Here is a 15,479-nt window from a genome sequence, read left to right as displayed (position 1 = left end):
GTTGTTTCTGAAATGTCATGCTGAGTCATGCTGCATCATGATCCAGCTGTTACCTGTTACTGAGGTAAGGTGGGATGACCTCACCTGTAATTAGGCTTTGTGCTGACTCACAGAGCTGATGCAACCCTGATGATTGGTACGTGTACTTAGGGAAGCTCAGTGAGCCTGCTCAGTCTGCCTGTAAGGATTGTGGGTTCTGTGAGGCCCTCTATCTGGGTGGCAGCGATCACTGCTGGTGTTGGATCCTAGGCTACTGTGCTTGGATCGTGCTGTGTATACTTACTGCTGTATACTGTTATCTACTGAAGTGTGTACTGATTACTGTGTATGACCTTGGCCTGGCAACGACTCTAAATATTGGATACTATCACTGGTAAATATATCTACCATTGAATACAGCTGTTTCTCTTGTCTATTAATTCCTGTGTTTTGCCTGTCCCTCTCCTTCAGCTCTTCTGCTGCGTGCAAAATACTCTAACAACCTGCAGTAAATTTGGATGAAACAAATTAGCTCACAATGTATGAAAACAAAAGAAGGGCATTTTCATCCATCCCTAATTGCAGTCTCTTCCTTTGTTACCCCCCCCACCGCCTGCTGGTTATAGGACTTCTTCCTCTTGCTGTAGGGGAAGGTACAATCTCTGCTCCTTTATCAAATGGACCACCTGAGTTAGGTGAGTGCCCTCCAGAAATGTGGGCATGGCAGCATGCCAAACTTAGCATACCATAGCTATAAAGCCTTCTAGAATGTTGTAGTCCCTTGCAGTGTTCCCTCTTAGTGTGAGCTAGCTCACAGCTTTTTAGCCTCTGGCTCACACATTTTTGTCTTAGTTTAGGAAAAATGATCTCAAACTAATTTATGTAGTAGCTCTCCAAGTAGAATTTTTGCTCACAAGACTCCACAGCTTAGAGGGAGTATCTAATGAGGTAGTTCTTCCCATGTAAAACAAAAAAATCAGTCTCTTCCAAGGAAGCAGTTATGGAGACTGAGGTGACCCTTACTCAAGTGAGAATTCTTGAGAGGTTCTTGGTAAAAGAGGAATAACAAACCTCAACAGGCTCATCTGGGTTTGTTTGGGGAGTTGTCTGTTGCTTTTAATTTTTAATGTTTTCCTTTTTTTATTTTATAGACTGCCTCGAGCCACAAATAAAGGTGTAGTATAAACACTTAAATAAACAGAAGGCAGGAAAAGTCAGCAGAGGAGGTGTCTGCTCCTCCCGTCCAATATCAGATTATCAGCCCTGCCTTCTGACTTTGGGAGCAAGCCTGAGCCAGGAGTCAGTCTAACTGCATTTAGCCCTAATAATGATTGCAGCCCTACTCATGCAGGAATTGACCATTCCTAGCAGCCTAAGTTTGCTAGACAAGGTGCCTGGAGCATGCCATACCATCACTATGAGCACCCTGGACCGAAGAAGAGGCCGCTTCCTCTTCACGCTGCCTGGTCCAAGAGAGAGATGTGCCCAGCAGCAAATGTATTTTGTCAGTTATGGCTCAAGCTTTAGAAGCCAAGGTGGTGCTTCCCCACCCCCCCCATTTACAGCCCCTGGGTGTTTGCTGTCTCTTTCAGCAGGGCACTTAGCTTTTTATATTCTTAATCCAGTATTTTGCACAGGCTGATGTAGCATCCACATACAGCAACATAACCCCTTTGCTAAGGGAAAGATGCTGATTGACTGGCATGATGCATGTGTGTACCCACCAGCAATCTTGTGGAAATGAAGTGTTGTGACCAGGTATCAGTTATATATAGAGCCAATTTGGTGCAGGGATTAAGAGCAGCAGACTAATCTGGAGAACTGGGTTTGATTCCCTTCCTCAACATGCAGCTGCTGGGTGACCTTGTCAGACATAGTTCTCTCAGAGCAGTTCTTGAAAGAGCTTTCAGTCCTATCTACCTCACAGGATGTCTGTTTTGGAGAGGAAGGGAAGAAGATTGTAAGTGGCTCTGAGACTCTAAGAAGGGCAGGGTATAAATCCAATCTGTTTTTCTAGAGGAAAATAAAGGGGTACATGTGGGGAAATGATTGAGCTAGGAGCTAACCTTGCTCTTTGCCCCGTGGCACTCAGATGGTAAGAATAAGCCCTCCTCTCTTCCTGCAATATTATCCCCATTTTGGGATTTTTTTCCCTTGGTACTGCAGCTAAGACAAAATGTTGGGAACTGGTTTTTATCATATTGAGATATTAATCTGTTTCTTTAATGTTCTGAGACTTTGGGGAGCTGTGGAAATCACAGGGCCTCATGCTTTATATGTGCTAAGAATGTATTTAATTTACTTAGGTGCTGATACATATCAATACAAAATTAAATTTATCAAGGAAAACAAACTACTATTAAATGAAAATGCCATATGCCAATGAAAGTGTAGTAAAATGCATGGGAAAGGAAAGGTCCCCTGTGCAAGCACCAGTCATTTCCGACTCTGGGGTGATGCTGCTTTCACAACGTTTTCACGGCAGGCTTTTTACGGGGTGGTTTGCCATTGCCTTCCCCAGTCTTTTACACTTTCCCCCCAACAAGCTGGGTACTCATTTTACCGACCTCAGAGGGATGGAAGGCTGAGTCAACCTTGGGCCGGCTACCTGAATCCAGCTCCCGCTGAAATCGAACTCGGGTTGTGAACAGTGTGTTCAGATCACAGTACTGCTGCTTTACCACTCTGTGCCATGGGGCCGCTAGTAAAATGCGTGAGGTAACAATTATTTTTATAAGAGTTCTTAAAATGACCTTTTATAAACTAGGCCTTTTTCTGTACTAAAATATAATTTAAAATATTAAAATACTTGAGCTTTTGCCCCACCCCCCCTGTGGGATCCAGATAACACCAGCATAGCCAAGAATGAAGCAGAATGTCTGTAAAAGGGATGCAGGCTGCAGATATTTGGCTAAGATTTCTAAGTGCTGTATCCACAAGATCTGATGTTTTACTTTCTACTGTGTATCATAGTCGCCCCATTTTGCTAAAAATAAAATTAAGACAAATATTTTTATGGATTTATTTACAACTTGATAATTACAAAATTTAAGTTTTATTGCACTTCGGATTAGATTGTTTTACACTGCAATTCACACCTTGGGCTACTGTTTTCTGTAAGTTAAGGGAAAAGGGAAGAAGCAAATGAGATAGGCAAAGAACAACCAATGAAAATGGAGAAGAGCCAAACAACCAACATATTCCACATAAGTCTGAGTTCAGTGGAAGTGGAATTACACAAGAAAAAAAAATCCCCTCAACTGTAGAGTTTTTTTTGATGCTTTAAGATGATATTTACAGAAGGGAACCAGATTCTACAAAAAGGTCCTTCAGAGCTCATCGTGCTTTGTGGAGTCCGAGTTGGGCTTAATGAAGACACCCTCCATTGCCTTCCAGTAATTGTGTTGATTAGGAGAATGCATGCCATGGACTTCCCGTTGGCCCCGGATTGGGTGACCATACTGTTCACCTGTCACTGAAAGGAATGCATCCGTTCCTATGTGCTTGAAGCGCACTGCATCGTTTCGGCCCCAGTAACTTCCACCGCACTGCACTGTCCACACATCCAAGTCGTCTCCTTCGCCATCATCACCAAAGGCGCTTACTTCCTGTTGGAAAGGGGTGGGGGGAGAGTCTTTAATAGTCTTTTGTATTTACCAAGAGATCATGCTTTCACCCAGGAGAACAGTACTGGAAAGTGAAATAATAAAGAATTATAATATACTCACTTTGAAATAATGAACAATAAAACTAATTTCCCTCTTTTTCAGAATGTAAACAGTAACAACCAAAAACTACAGCAATAGACAGGAATTGAAAAAGCAGAATAGCATTTGTTAGTAGTTTTATTTTTAAAAAATATGCTTCCAAGAACCAAACAAATGTTAACAGCAAAAAGTGGGAGTGGTAAAACATACCTTCTGGGAAGCATGTCTCTGCTAGGTGGCATTAGAGAAACTGATATGAGCCCCTCATATGCAACATGGGAGTGCTAAGACTGACCTACTAGGAATACTACTAATATTAATACTACTAATATTTGACTACTAGCAAGACAATATGTGAAGCTCTTTGAACACTCTTAAAGCATCTTCTCCCTAAAATGCGTAATTCATTGTGCAGTAATTGCCAATATCAACAGCAACTGTAATGGAACAGGTTCATATCTGCATACAAAAACAAAGTTACTTTCTACTTTGCATTTTCTAATGAGCCTTTGATATGGTCTGGCTAAGGGGATGTTACCATTTGTATGTCCCTGTGAATACAGCACAACTTGTAACAATATTTTAAGTCATCAAAATTAATTTAAAAGGCTTTTAAAATATGTGACCGTATTTCAAATCACTGTTAGTGGCAATGCCAACCTGAGCTTCTAAGTCCAATGAAGCATTAGGCTTATAAGGGTGTTACTCTGCACAGAATCATACTGTGGGAATATCAAAAGGCAGTGTCTTAATTCGGAAACAAATGTGAGATGAACGTTCAGATTGTAAATTTATATTATTTAGCGAAAAAAAGCACTCAACTAATTAGCTCATAAACACATATATTTCACATTTTGATGATCATACATTTCAATATTCCTAATAAGAGTCAATCAGCTATTTACTTTTGTACATGTTTAGTAAAGACATTTGAAATAAACAATAACAAAGTGTGAAGGATGAACTATGGTTTTACCTGGTTATTGGAGAGTGGTGATGGGAAGTGATGAGTGTGTAAATTTTTCCCTGTATTAACATGAGTAAGGCGCACTGCTTGCCCACATTTCACCGGTGCTCCTCGCTGGCAGGCCCCATCAGTTTTGCCTCGAATCCGCCAGTAGCTATTAGCATCGTCAGAAACTTCAACACCAGTGACTGACTGCTGACCACTTCCTGTTAACAGTAATCATGAATATAACACTTTTAAATGCACAATGCATCTTACATCTCAACAATATGGTGCTATAGAGACGATGGCTATCTCGAGGCCACCCAGAGAACTGTGGAGTGTGCAGTAACAGCCCTGCAGAAAACTGAAATAATTAGACTTCAGAGATAATGTATATGGTGTGCTAATTAGATAGATTAGATAAATAATGATAGATAGTAAACATTGTACAGCTGGAGGATGTGTAAGCGAAACACTACAAAAATTGCTTTAACCACTTTATTAAAATTGCTTTAGTAAAGTGGGTAATCAAACCTGGTTCTCCCAAATTAGAGTCTGTGCACTTAACCGCTACGCCAAACTGGTGAATGCACGTCTGACTTACAAGAGTACCTACCAGTTCTTCTACTTTAGGTGGGATGGTTAGAAAGAAAGTACCGTAAATAAATTTCAGACAATCAACAGTGAATTCACCTATGTCATGAAGGGGAGGTAAGTACAATCTTATCTATATGAAATGTGCATAGGTCCTTAACTATGGAAAGTGCACCCAGCTCCGACACCCTTTTGGCTGATGTAACAGCCTCCTAGAACACCTTAAGGGTGAGTAACTTGAGGAAAATCTTTCTTATTGTTTTATATGGAGCCTTGATGAGAGCTTGCAGCACCTTGTAGGTGGGGAAGGAGCATGAGGGCCATTGATTAAGTTTAACGGACTAACATGGCTGCTAAAATGAACTTCCTGCTCATGATCGCAGGGAGAAATAGCTTGCACTACACTAAGACCAATTTCGCACTAGCCCTTTAATCCTATTTTAGCCCTGTCCCCAAGCTGACGTTCTACACTAAAATCATAGTATCATGAAGTCATAGAGCTGATTTCTCTGATTCTATTATTCTAGTGTAGAATGTCAGTTTGGGGACAGGGTGAAACCAGGATTAAAGGTCTAGTGCGAAATTGGTCAATGTCTATTTGTATACCCAAGTGCATAATCTCCTGAGACAAAATGAGCTGGCTCTTCAAAAAGTTTATCAGAAAACCCTGGCCTGTTAGTGTGAGGTCTTGTAGGCCTTAGTCTTGATTGAGGACCATATGTGGTCATTTAGGTGGATATTGATTATGAACCACCATAGATCTCAGACACTTGGGGAAAGAAGCACAAAGAAAAAGAAGCAACCTGAGAGCTTGTGGAGAAAGGAAATCTATGGAGTTCTCCAAAATCCATGCACCTGCAAGAAGACATGAAGAAAAAAAGAGGTGGTATGTAGTCCCTCCCCATGGGAGATGGAAAACAGCCACCCATTTCCTGTCTTCAAATATCATGAGAATGAGTATACTCAAGTGCCTCAGTTCTCCAAGTGAAAACAGGTCTCAGTCCAGCTAGGGATGGTCATGACTAGGTGCCACTAAAACCAAAATTAAATTATCATATGGCATTGTGTGTGGAATAGCCCGGAGATCCCAGAGGCATTGTTTGGCTGCTGAAGCTGTAGCTCTCTTTTTTTTTGGCACCACTACATGGTGAGCTATGCTTATTTTTAGGCTGAGGATGCTGTGACTTGCCTAAGGTCACCCAGCTAGCTTCAAGTGGGAAAGCTGGGAATCAAACCTGGTTTTCCAGATTAGAGTCCACCACTCTTAACTACATCAAACTGGCTTACACTAAAACCAAGATTAGCTGTGACAAACTTGCATCCCATTACCAGGGAATAGTCATGACTAATTTTTTGTGGACAAAATTTCCATGTACATTTCTAATGACCTCAACAAGCTGTGCGCATTTGAACTGCAAAATAGACACCATGCATCTGCTCAGCCTTTCAGTCAATCTAAGATGAGTAGCATCTAAGCATGGGTTGTGCTATTTGTGGGTTGTGGAGCAAGTGGGATAGGTACCTCACTGAAGATGTAAAGCTGTGACTGACCTGAGATATTCACATGACTGAATACATTTCCATACAAAAAAATTCCCATGGAAACTAGTATGTCAAGCAGACAGATGCTCCTTTAACCTCTTACCTAACATTAGAATATTCTATGACTGCAGATAGTTGTGTGGGGGTTTTTTTGTAATAAGGAGACTATTCAATTATCCAAGCCCCCACTTAGTATCTAAATTGCTACAGCTCAGGTACAGGCTTACGAATATAGTGGAGAACTAAGTCTCAAGGTGTACCCATGGCAGAAAAACCCAATAATTAGTCTAAACACCACATGTGAGGATGGGAGGGGCAAGCAACCAAGGAAGGCTTTCTGCTATGTTTGTGAACTTCCGAAACATCTGTTCTGTTAGTATTAGAAACAGGACCACCCCTTGGTGTCAGCCTCAAATTAATGAAAAAAAGCCTAGTTGTAACAATTAATTGCAACATGTATGAGGAGAACTCTTGTATCCAGAAAGGCATAATACTTCTGTTAGCCAGCATACTGAAGGGATAGCAGACAACAGCAGTCAGCTCCTTGTTTCAGTGAGCTTCCGCAGAGGCATGTAGCCAGCTGCTGTCAGAAACAGGATGTAAGACTTAGCTGGACCTTCAGATCTAATTTAACAAGGCAAACTGCCATACTTTATACAGATTTAGAGAAACTTTTAGTAGGCAAGTGTATCAGCAGTTATTAACTATGCTAACTAAAGATAGAACCTCCACATTCAGAAGCATTCAGCTGCTGCTGGGGGGGCTGTTATCACCCTGCAACAGAAACATCTGGCTAGCCAATGCTGGAAAAAGGGATTGATTTTCCTTTTAAAAAACTAAACAGTTGGTAGGCCTGTCAACAATTATTAACCAAAGACCACTAAAAGGAGAACTTCCACATTAGCAGCAGTCTATCTCTGAACACTAAGCAGAGGAGAAGGGGGACCACCACTTCCATGCCCTGTTGCAGAAAGATGCTGCTAGTAACCAAGCTGCTGGACTAGATGATCTCTTGAGCTTATCAAGCAGGACTTTTTTTTTTGTTAAAGATAAACTGCATAATTAAGGCTGCATGGCTCTGCTCACAACCCGAGTCCAATCCTGGCGGAAGCTGGGTTCAAGTAGCCGGCTCAAGGTTGACTCAGCCTTCCATCCTTCCGAGGTTGGTAGAATGAGTACCCAGCTTGCTGGGGATAAAGTGTAAATGACTGGGGAAGGCAACAGCTAACCGACCCCATAAAAAGTCTGCCATGAAAACATCGCGACGTCACCCCAGAGTCGGAAACGACTGGTGCTTTACCTTTGCCCACAGATACAGAGATGCTCATTTTGGCCGTTTTCACAAGGGTTATTTGCCCCAGGTTTCATACTATTAGGAAGAGGTTGTGTGTGTGTGTGTGTGGGGGGGGTTGCTCTCTCACAACATTGTGGCACATTCCTGCTTTGCTATAAAGTTTTGAGAAAGATCGTAGCTAAGCCTGAATGGCTGCCATGGAAAAGCCAGATTTTTTCTGGTCTTGCCTACACAGAAACCATCTCTGCCTTTTTAAAGGGGACGGACCACCTTTACCATTTTTTAGCATTAATTTTAAAATAGGAATTTTGAATATCAAAAGGCAAGGAAGGTTAAAACAGCCCGCAGCGATTAACGGGGCTGGGGGTCACCATTCTCTTGCACAGAGGCTGGATTTAGGTGGCTTCCCTCAAATCCTACCTTGCAGGGCCTTCCTAACGTAACCCAACTTCCCTTCCGCCAGAAGGCGTTTGATTCCCCTCAGTCGTTTGGTAGTGGCCAGGCTCCCTCTTCCTCCATCGAAGATGCGTTTCTCCTTCCCCTCAGCCGCCGGCCTCCCTCTGCCTATCCACCCCGTCTCCCACCCCAGGCCCGCCTGTATTCTCACCGGATCCGTATTTGACCTCGTGCGAGTGGAGTCGCACGTTGTGCCGGGTATTCAGCAGCTTCAGCACCGAGCCGCAAGTGACAGCGCCCACTTCGCCTCCTTTCACCAGGCCCAAGGCGCACAGGAGAAAGAAGAACGGCGGCGGAAAACGGCTCGGCGCCCGCATCTCCGTAGCCGTCACGGCGACTGCTGCGTTACCTCAGAACCCGCTTCCGCCACCGGCGCTGCTCGCGGACCAATCAGCGACCGCCACCGCCGCCCACGCGCTCCTTGTCCTCCGCTTCCCTCAATCAACGGCTTCGGCTCGCGCCGGCACGAAGAATCATCTCATTGGCTTGCGTGGCTCGGCTAAAGCAACCAATCCGAAGCGGCGGCGTGGCGCCACGCACCCTCCTTATTCTTTTTCAGCCTCACCCTTAGTTTCGCGCTTGGGAAACGGGGCGGGGCGAAGTGAAAAAAAAAAGATATGTTGATAAGAGAAAAAGAACGGGGGGGGGGCACACAGATAATCTGAGCATGCGCGAGCCCGCCAATACTTTTTCCCTGGTGGTTAATAGTTCTGGGGTGGTGGGTCGATTTTTGCTGTCAGCAGTTTAACACGTTTTTTAAATTCCGAAAATAACAGTACCTATGAATACAATTTACTCTACGTTGTAGTCCTGTCATATAATATTAAAAAAAAAGACTGGATCGTTCAGGTTAATGTACCATTTCAGCAATTCAATATCTCACTGAATAAATTGAGAAAGACCCTAGTGTAGATTCATTTGATTTAAAAAATGTATTTTGGGTTTGGAATATTTTAGCTTCTCTGGTGTCAGAAACTGATATGCTGCTTTTTAATGTTTAGAAGCCCTGACATTTTAAAATACAGCATTCTTACTCTCTTCTCAAGGGAATATATATGACTTTTCCCTCACAGCAAACCCTGTGTGGTAGGTTAGGCTGAAAGAGAGTGACTGCCTGGCTCAAAATAATCCAAAGAGCGTCATGGCTGGGTGGGGATTTAGAAGTCAGACTTCTTTAGGTTTAGTTCAGCACATCAACCGTTATACCACAGTGACACAGTCACATAATACCTACTCTGGCATGGTTTTCTAATATGGCCATCCTTATCCTGTGTATTGCAAGGAATCTGCTGATAGGTTCAAAAGTGGAATGTCTTTTATTTAGAAACCTACCACCACTGATGACATAACTTTATCGGAAACATATTCGTAAGCCACCCATACAAATCTAAATGATGTAAAATTAATGAATACTATCTTAATAGCTGCATCATTTAATTGCATTTAAATTCAGCATAAGGTCTGTTGAACTCAAAGCACAACATTATTTTGTGCTATTTTAGTGTTTAGAATTCTCTAAAAACGCAGCTCTGCCCCCAAGCTGTCTGCAGCATATTTGTATATAAAATTGCAATAATGTTGGGCTTTCTATGAGGATCCCTAATCCTATAATAATTCCCACAAGGAGTGATCAGTCTAGTAATGCTGAACCAGCTTTTTAAAAGATGGGTCCACCAAGTACTATGTATCTGAGGATGTATAGAGGCAGAAATAGATTAGTCTTGGAAGGAGAGGTTTATAAGTCTAAAACAAACGAAAGAATCCCAGGAGATGGAACCAGCATTCTATGCCAGAATCTACTTTTGAATCCTGGAACCCTGAAATCCCTATTTCTCTGAAGAGTATCATTTAAAAATACAACTCTTCTTTTATAAAGAGGAACAGATTTATTGATACATACATTTTCAAGGTTTACAGCTCTCTTGGCATTTAAAGATGGATTTGTTGTGGCAAAAGCTTTTATGGATTTTAGCCCACTTTGTTGGATGTCTAAAGAGTGTCCTCTGTTGGCAGACATGTATAAATATACATGATTATGTAGAGTGGTATCAAAAGACCATGAAATTAAAGAAAAGGGTGTCACATTTTAATATCATATGTATTCTGAATAAGCCCAATGCCATGATGTCAATAACCGGCAACAATGCAATCACTGGAACTGTGTTAAACTGATTAACCCTAGTTGATTGTTTAGTCTTTACCAAATGCCTAATGCAAGTTCTGTACTGTACTGATTAGTCCTTGTAGTGTCTGAGATTTTTTTTTTTTTAAATTCAAGCCTTAAGAAATGCTGTCAGATTCCTTGATAAATTCTAATGGAACAAATTTATTCAGGAGTCTCCTTTTGAAGTTCTTTTCACTGGAGGATAGAGAACTTAATCAAGCCAGAAAGCCATGGCATATAAGAAGTACAGTACAGACATCTTATTTAACAAGCAGGGAAACAACAATGCAAAGACTGAATGTACAGCTTAATTTTCCTATCTTGTTGAAGTGTTGTCTTCTGGGCTCTGGCTGCTGGAGGAAATCCTGCTTAAGTCAGTCAATTTCAAATTACAATTTTGCTATTGCAACAGAGGAATGTCATTGCTTTGCCTTCCAAGCGGACTGCATGAAGAATTGTTTTTTTATAGCCCATCCTCCCGTCAAGTAATTCAGAGTGGTGTTTTAATTGCATAAGAACCTGCAAGTAAGTTAGACCAAGATCTGCCCTGGTGAGCCTCATAATAGCCAAGATCACATCATCTATTAGGTGAAAAAACAAACATTGATTCCAATTTAATTTCCAATATAGGTTAGCCAGTACCTTTTCAGTAATGTTTGAAGAATGTTTGCATACTTGAAAAGGAGCCTCATCTTAGACTGCCGCATCTTAGAGCATTGTTAGGGTAGCTACCGTTACACCAGATCAGTGTCCCCTCTAAGCTGTTAGTGTGAGCTAGCTCACAGGTTTTTAGCCTCCAGCTCACATATTTTGGAAAAATGGCCCCAGAGCAAACTAATTTATGCAGTAGTGCACAACTTTAATGCCACTAGTTCACAAAGCAGAATTTTTCCTCACAAGACTCCACAACTTAGAGGGAATACTGCACCAGATGTGCTTTAACATCTTTTGTTGTTAGTGGAGAGGAAGCAGTTGCAAACCTGCTGCCAATTCTCTCCCTTGTGTCACATTATTAACTTTCCTCCTCGGCCCTGGCTAGTAAGCATGCTATACAGCAGATACTGAAAAAAAATATATTTAGATCAGTTACTATGTGGATCTAAAAGGCCAATCAGATGAGCAAATGTCTTTATTCTCAAAATGTTATACTATTGAAATGGTGGCAAATTTTCTGTATCTGGCTTCCAAAAGATATATGTGTTAGGTTTCTCTCTGTCTTGTTTTTTAGTTGGTTTGCTATGCTGATAAAGGTTGTGATGATGATATACAGCAGGTAGAAGATGAGGGAAGGCCAAGAGCAGATGGAAGAGTGTAAATGGCCCTGGAATAAGCTCGCATTGTAGGGCTACTCAGTTCAGTGAGGCCGACAATGAGCATTAGCTCATCCCCTGCATAGTTCTCCCAAACTAGAAGCAATGCAGGAAGAGACAGTTGGTAAGCTGACACCGATTGCCATGGCTGATGGGTCTGGGCAAAGTGACCCTGAGGCTCAGGCAAAATTGCTGAGGTTTGGCTCTTCTTGGTCTTGGCCACCAATGGCCTTCTAGGCCAGGAAATTTCTCTGTAAGTTAACTGGCCACTCCACTCTGAGGTAGGCTTTAGGGGAGGGAATGGGCAGGTGCTGTGCTTGTCCATTCCTGCTGCATCAGGGTTAGATCAAGAGATTTAAAGGTAGATGGCCAGTCTAAGAATTGGCAATGCCACTCTTAGCTCCTTATGGTGTATTTGTAGACCTACAAATGGTACATTGTAGACCTACAAATGTTATTGGATTTCCCATATTCAAAATCCATGTATTTGACTGACTTTACATTGTGAAATACCCATGTTGGGTCTGGGTGCCCAACCTGTGTCCTGCATAACAGTCAGTAGCGATTTTCAGGTTCTCCTCAATTTCTGTGTGCTTGATGTCCAGTTCAGATCACAGCTGTGATGCATGTGGAGCAGGGTCTTCAGCCACCACCACTACCCACCATTTTCCTAACTTTGAACAGTCCTGGGGGCACTATTTGGCCTGTTGAAGAAACCCACGTGCTCTCAGCCCCAGCTAAAAGGCCTTCTCTCCCACCACCATCAATAAAGACATCAGACAGAAGAGGGAGCTAGTCACCCCTCTCCCTTATCTGACTCTGGCTTGTCTGAGAATCTCTTCCCCAAAGGACGCTTGTGTTTAATTTTAATTGTCATTGGTATTTTTTTTTTATTCCTATGGGTTACTTTCGGAGTCTTTGTCAGAAAAGTAGGATTTAAAAGTTAAACAAATACATGAGGTTTCCTGAGGTATAACACTCCTACCCTACCACCAGAGGTTCAAATTTCCAATTTGATGAGATAGAACAATTATGATAATATGGAGTTCCAAGATCTGTGTCATAGCAAGGACTTTTGCCTAAAACAGAGTCGCTGTCTTACAATGTATTTTGTTTTCGAACATCGTCATCCGTCAGCAGGAAAGCTAGGCATCATGCCCCTAGAGTTGCATTAGCACCCCTAGTGGATAGTTAAGATTTTTCTTCCCATCTGGAAAACTTGTAAATGACTGGGCATAAATCAAATGGGGGAGGGAAAGGAAGCAGTCTGGTACAGGCTGACAGAATGCATTTGTATTTCACGAGAAAGGACTGTTCCTTCCTGTTAGTATGACAATAGCTCACGCTGGTTTTCTGAAATGGGGCAAAACAGATGTCGGAGCTGGCAGCTTAGGCGTAGAAAATCAATCGTACGGAGATTTAGCTGGCACCTGTTTGTCTTTCTGGGAGGTCAGCAACTCCCAAAGTTTTCAGTGCAGTTTACAGTGGTGCTGCTTACATTGCTCTTTGCTCGTGCTTAAAACACTCACATGCATCATAAGTGTGTTCCAATAGTTGCTGTGTCAGAGCAGTTGATCAGTGCCAAATGACTCTGGTGTTTATTTCGTTTTCTCCGTATGTAATTACAGTTCCAATTCCTTGCTCTGCTCTCACAAGCCGCGGCTGTTCCTTTTGCGGAATGACAAGAAGTACCCAGGATGGTAAGTTTTAATGCTTTTTTAAAAAGTCCTGAGATGATACATTCATTTGTTGCAGAAGGCATTGTGTTGGAGCCTGACTACATGATATATTCTTAGTGTCATGTTTGGGTCATTAGACATGTGCTGTTAGTGCCCCACTGGGAATTCTGTTCCCAAGTACTCAAGAGCCTGATTTGGTTCTGGGGCACAGGGAGAGGCGGCTTAAGCATTTTCTTGCTTCGTGTGCCTGAAATGAAATGGCCTGATGTATCAATTGCTTCTTTCCTCGCCCCCCCCCCCCGGCTCCACTTGTATGTTCTGTCGTATCACAGAAGCTAAGCCGGGACAGCCCTGGTTAGTCCTTGGATGGGAGACCACCAAGGAAGTCCTGGGGTGCTACGCAGAGTCAGGCAATTGCAAGACACCTCTGAACATCTCTTGCCTTAAAAACCCTACAGGATCTCTGTGTTGACTGCAACTTGAAGCAGGCCCCTCCCCCTCAAAACCCAGGGCAAATACTGAGCATGAGGGTTCTGTCTCCAGTCCACACCACTGTTGAACCTTGGCCAATCCCTGCGTTTCTGGAGAAGGGCTTCCTTCTCTGCTTTCTCACTCTCCACAGCATGGGGAACAGCAGTTCAGATAACAGTGGGATTACTGAAATAAGGTTGCCAGCGTCCAGGTGGGGCCTGGAGATCTGTTTTTATAACTGATCTCCAGCTGACAGAGATCAGCTCCCCTGGAGAAAATGGCTGCTTTGAAGAGTGGACCTGGTATTTTCCAAACCAGACGTGGCAACCAGGGCCGGTCCTAGGGCCCTCCTCCATGGTGCCAGTGGCAACCATACCAAAATGCCTGGAAGAGAGCAAGCTGCCTGAAGAAAGGGGAGGAAAACCATCACCACTCTGTTGTGGCTGCCATGACGACAGTGGTGGTGATCATACATTTTCTTGGGGCAGCTTGCAGTTTTCCCAGGTGCTGCCTGCATACTAGGATGAAAGTGCAGAGGCTGGCCGGGCGGGGGGGGGGGGAGCTGTTGGAGAGGATGGGCCTATACTTCCACCCTGGCATGAGTCCCACATCTCAAGGAGGTTCATACCTCATATCCCTGCAGTGGCAGCTGTTTCAAGGAGGGAACCACAGACCCAAGAGAATAAAGGCCTTGCTTGCTTTCCTGGAACATGGGGTGTGCACCATATTGGGAAAGAGTGTCCAGAAGAGCCACATAAAACAGCCACCTGTAATTTCCAGACCACTGAGTGCTGTACACTGAAATGCTTTGAATGGTACTATCTCCTTCCTGGAGCTGGGAGCAGTTGGCTATTCAGTGAAATGGGGGGTGTACCACAATATGCATTTACATAAAGTTAACATAAGAAACTGCCTTACTTTGAGTCAGACCATCTGGCTCATTACTTTTTACTTTGAAGGAAGATGCTCTCAGGTAGGAAATGGCCTTTTCTAACACCTAGTGCCTGGAGAGGCCGTGGATTGAATCTGCAGCTTTCTGCCTGCAAAGCCATGTGTCTAGGGTTGCCAAGTCCAATTCAAGAAATATCTGGGGACTTTGGGGGTGGAGCCAGGAGACTTTGGGGGTGGAGCCAAGATCAAGGCTGTGACAAGCATAATTGAACTCCAAAGGGAGTTCTGGCCATCACATTTAAAGGGACGGCACACCATTTCAATTCCTTCCATCCATAGAAAATAATGAAGGATAAGGGCACCTTCTTTTGGGGCTCATAGAATTGGACCCCCTGGTCCAAATGTTTTGAAACTTGGGGGGTATTTTGGGGAGAGGCACTAGA

General features: G+C 43.0%; 1 protein-coding gene across 1 annotated transcript; it reads right to left on the bottom strand.

The window, feature by feature from the left end:
* Window positions 1-2,987: 2,987 nt before the first annotated feature.
* On the bottom strand, window positions 2,988-9,063 carry SDF2L1 (stromal cell derived factor 2 like 1). The gene is made up of 3 exons (XM_060249239.1): window positions 8,673-9,063; window positions 4,663-4,859; window positions 2,988-3,587 (listed from the first exon to the last, which is right to left on the bottom strand). Exons 1-3 carry the CDS (start codon window positions 8,836-8,838, stop codon window positions 3,309-3,311), a joined length of 642 nt encoding a protein of 213 aa, XP_060105222.1. The 5' UTR covers window positions 8,839-9,063; the 3' UTR covers window positions 2,988-3,308.
* Between the last annotated feature and the right edge of the window lie 6,416 nt (window positions 9,064-15,479).

The sequence above is a fragment of the Heteronotia binoei genome, chromosome 11, assembly GCF_032191835.1.
Source record: "Heteronotia binoei isolate CCM8104 ecotype False Entrance Well chromosome 11, APGP_CSIRO_Hbin_v1, whole genome shotgun sequence".
Taxonomy (NCBI): Eukaryota; Metazoa; Chordata; class Lepidosauria; order Squamata; family Gekkonidae; genus Heteronotia; species Heteronotia binoei.
This window is presented reverse-complemented; position numbering and strand designations above follow the sequence as displayed.